The following is a 3280-nucleotide window of genomic DNA, read 5'->3' as shown; positions in this document are numbered from 1 at the left end:
ATGCAAACCAAGTCATTGGAAGCATAACATCAAATGAGTTCTTTGGGCTGGCTTTTGAAAAATTGTAATTCATAGTAACAATTCTCTATAATATTTTTATTTTGCAATGGAAGGCAAAAAGGTCTACATTTACAATGGAATTCTTATCGAAATATCAATCAAAAAATATAGGTTCACAATGGCATTCTTATCCAACTTTCAATAAAAAACTTACTCAACAATTGTAGTAGATGGCACAAGACAAAAATGTTGTTCATGATTGAAGTTCATTCAGCGCTACATTAAATTGCCTAGAAACAACATGATGAATCGAAGAAGTGGTGTATCATCAAACCATCAACAATGTCAAGGTTGATACTTGTTCCAACTTTTTGAGCCTATAAAGTAAAAGTAGGACAAGGGGATAGGACATGGCTTCAAGCTGGTTATAAGAACCTTAAAGAGACACTGTGCCAATCCTCGCAAGAACATGAGGACCACTCTCATCTTTGTAGTCACCCTACTATGTTGAGGACAATGAGCTTACAAAGCAATCAACCCCGACAAAAACACACAAATATGAATTTAAACATCTGCATTGCAAGTTAACCATGGAAGCATTCACCAAATACACTCCATTTTTTAAGCACTTCCAAGATATCGAGTAGCACATTACAACAAATCAATTACAATGACTAACTAAAGGAGATTGAACTGCATACAAAGTGACAATGATGCTCACTAATGAACATTCATTTTAACATCAGGCCGCAAACAAAAGGTAAAGTGCTGACGGTGTGCATCCACCATTGTCCACCTACTAATGAACGTCTACTTTATTGTGTGCAAGAATTTATAACAAAGAATGGATTGGGCTCCTTTGAAATGGCAATTCTAAGCCCGTGTTTGGTAGCCCTAGAAAATAAACCATTGAAAACACCAATGGAAAAACTTTTATTGAAAGATTAAGAGAGTAAATTCCTGTAATGATAAGGTGCTTGAATAGTGCCATCAAGGTGGGCGATTCAGGCACCGCCGTGGCTATCTTGACTGATGTCAACCATCTTGAGTGAGTGTGTATGTGTGTGTGGACCTATGGGGGCTTCATTGGGAAACAAGGTGAAAGGTCACATTGGCAAATCAAGATGAAGGCTCATGAACAAAGCATCATAGAAGATTTGAATCATTTAATGCTTCACATGCAAAATTCAAATGGACGCCTAGCTCCCTTCTTCACTAAGGCAATGCCCAAAAAAAAGGGGATGTATCCATACCATATTATCTGTCACGGAGGGAGGAGTCCATGGAGGAGGAGATGCTGGTGCTGGGGCTGGGGCTGGGGCTGGTGCTGGTGCTGGTGCTGGCCATGTGAAGAAAGCCGATGGATGGTGAGAAAGACTGCTTGTGAGGATTGGGCCCAAGCTTGGGAGGGGCCACGTGCAGGAAGAGCTGGCCGCCTACAAAGAGCTCGCTGATTTGAGGGCTTCCTTTCTTGGCGGCCTCCAAGGCCTGCTTCAGCTTGCCCGCATACGATCGCGAGAAGGAGAAGGTCCTCTTGGGCGCCTTTGATGATGATCCTCCCAGCTGCAATGTGGCCGCCTTCTTTTGTCCCGACAAATTTGCGGTGCATATGGGCTCGTAGCTTTCTTGCCCTGCATTGAAGCAGCTCAGCAAGGAGCTGCACCTGCTCAAGCTGGCTGCTCTTGAGTGCCGCTTCTGATCTGCTCCCATGTTGCAGAACGTCGGCTGGCTGTTCCTTCTCCTTCTCCTTCTCTCTCTCTCTCTCTCTCTCTCTCTCTCTCTCTCTGTGCCTCTGCTCTAGCAAACATGCAGCTAGAGCGTTCCTCGCACAAACATGATCTCGTTCGCTACAGCATGGAAGAATCCTGCCATGATCTGTAGCGAAAGAGTTTCTGGCAAATCGCAAAGAGAGAGAGAGAGGGAGAGAGAGAGAGAGAGAGAGACAACACGAGGTGGACAATTGGAGATCTGGAGGAACAATGTGCGTGAATGTGATAGAGTGTGTGTGTGTGTGTCTGTGTGTGTGTGAGAGAGAGAGAGAGAGAGAGAGAGAGGATTCAGAGGAGTAGCGACGCGCGGCCATTAAATGCTCACAGCGAAAAGACACTCTCACCTAATGAATGTCCGTTCTGTGTATTTATTAAATGAGAGCCACGCAATTGGAGCTGCCGAGAGAATGGGCGGGATCAAAATATTTGCATGGATGATGCAATGGGAGCTTCGGACCCCGGCCATGCAAATATTTGACCACGATCATCTCTTTCTCCTTCGATGTTTCCTTGGGATTGCTCCTACAACATTAAAACTTTTTTGGTGCACGTCGCCCGAGCAAGGGAACCCTAAGCTTTCGGTCGTCTTGCTCGTGGGTAGCTCCAATAGGTGTGCGCAGGGTTGGGGAGCCCGTTTGGTGCTCTGTCTGGAGGTTCGCCAATAGGTACGCGCAGAGCTCTGGACCTGCTCTACGGGCTCAGAGGCCAGCAGGAGGGACTTGGTGGATCTTACGGGACAACTTTCGGCTTTTTTTTGTTCCCCAAGCTTGGCGGTTGCCCGCTTCCCCTGTGGAGAAAATGCGCTCGCCGGCCTGGTTCCGTTCGGAGGAGGGTTTGCTAAGGTGTGATGTCTCAAGTGCGTTTCGGCTTGGTCCTGGGAGTGGGAGCAGGTGCAACAATGGCTGTTTTTGGATCTGGTTTCGTGGCTACTAGTCGGTGCATGGTGGATAGGACGGAGTTGGGTGGTTGCCCCCCCTACATTTGGGGCATCTCCTATGTAGTTATCGATGGTGTGTGGATGGTGGGCGTACGCATATTGGCTGGTATTCAAGCTTGTGGTGGATGGAGCTACTTCTAAGAATCGTTGATGTTATGCTGAGGTTCGGTGATCGGAAATGTTAGCTGTGTGAAAGCTTGTGTTTGTTTCGGGTCTCATCTCTTCTACGGCATGCGACTCTTCTTGGTCTGTTGCGAACGGGATCCTACTCCATGAGAGAGGGTGGATTTCCGATGGCAGCCACATTGGATCGTACTTCTTCTATCGAGGGTGGCTCCCTGTTCAGCCGGTCTATTTGTACTATGGTTGATTAGTCTCGGGGTGGCTCCCCTATCAGCCGATGTATCTGTGGTATGATCGTGATGATTTGGTTGACATCATGGCTCGATCTAAGCATGGTTGGTTGTGCAATTTTTTTGCTAATAATTTATTAAACACTCACCTTTGGAGTTTTGCAATAAATAAATAAATAAATTTGGTGCTTCTTCTCCTTGAACCTTCTCCTCTCTCTTTC

General features: G+C 46.2%; 1 protein-coding gene across 1 annotated transcript; it reads right to left on the bottom strand.

Annotated features, from left to right (window-relative positions):
- Positions 1-922: 922 nt before the first annotated feature.
- Positions 923-1850, bottom strand: LOC147451012 (uncharacterized). Its single transcript, XM_086519961.1, has one exon. It carries the CDS (start codon positions 1708-1710, stop codon positions 1258-1260), a length of 453 nt encoding a protein of 150 aa, XP_086376087.1. The 5' UTR covers positions 1711-1850; the 3' UTR covers positions 923-1257.
- Positions 1851-3280: the final 1430 nt, after the last annotated feature.

The sequence above is a fragment of the Adiantum capillus-veneris genome, chromosome 9, assembly GCF_014529385.1.
Source record: "Adiantum capillus-veneris isolate H3 chromosome 9, ASM1452938v2, whole genome shotgun sequence".
Classification (NCBI taxonomy): domain Eukaryota; kingdom Viridiplantae; phylum Streptophyta; class Polypodiopsida; order Polypodiales; family Pteridaceae; genus Adiantum; species Adiantum capillus-veneris.
This window is presented reverse-complemented; position numbering and strand designations above follow the sequence as displayed.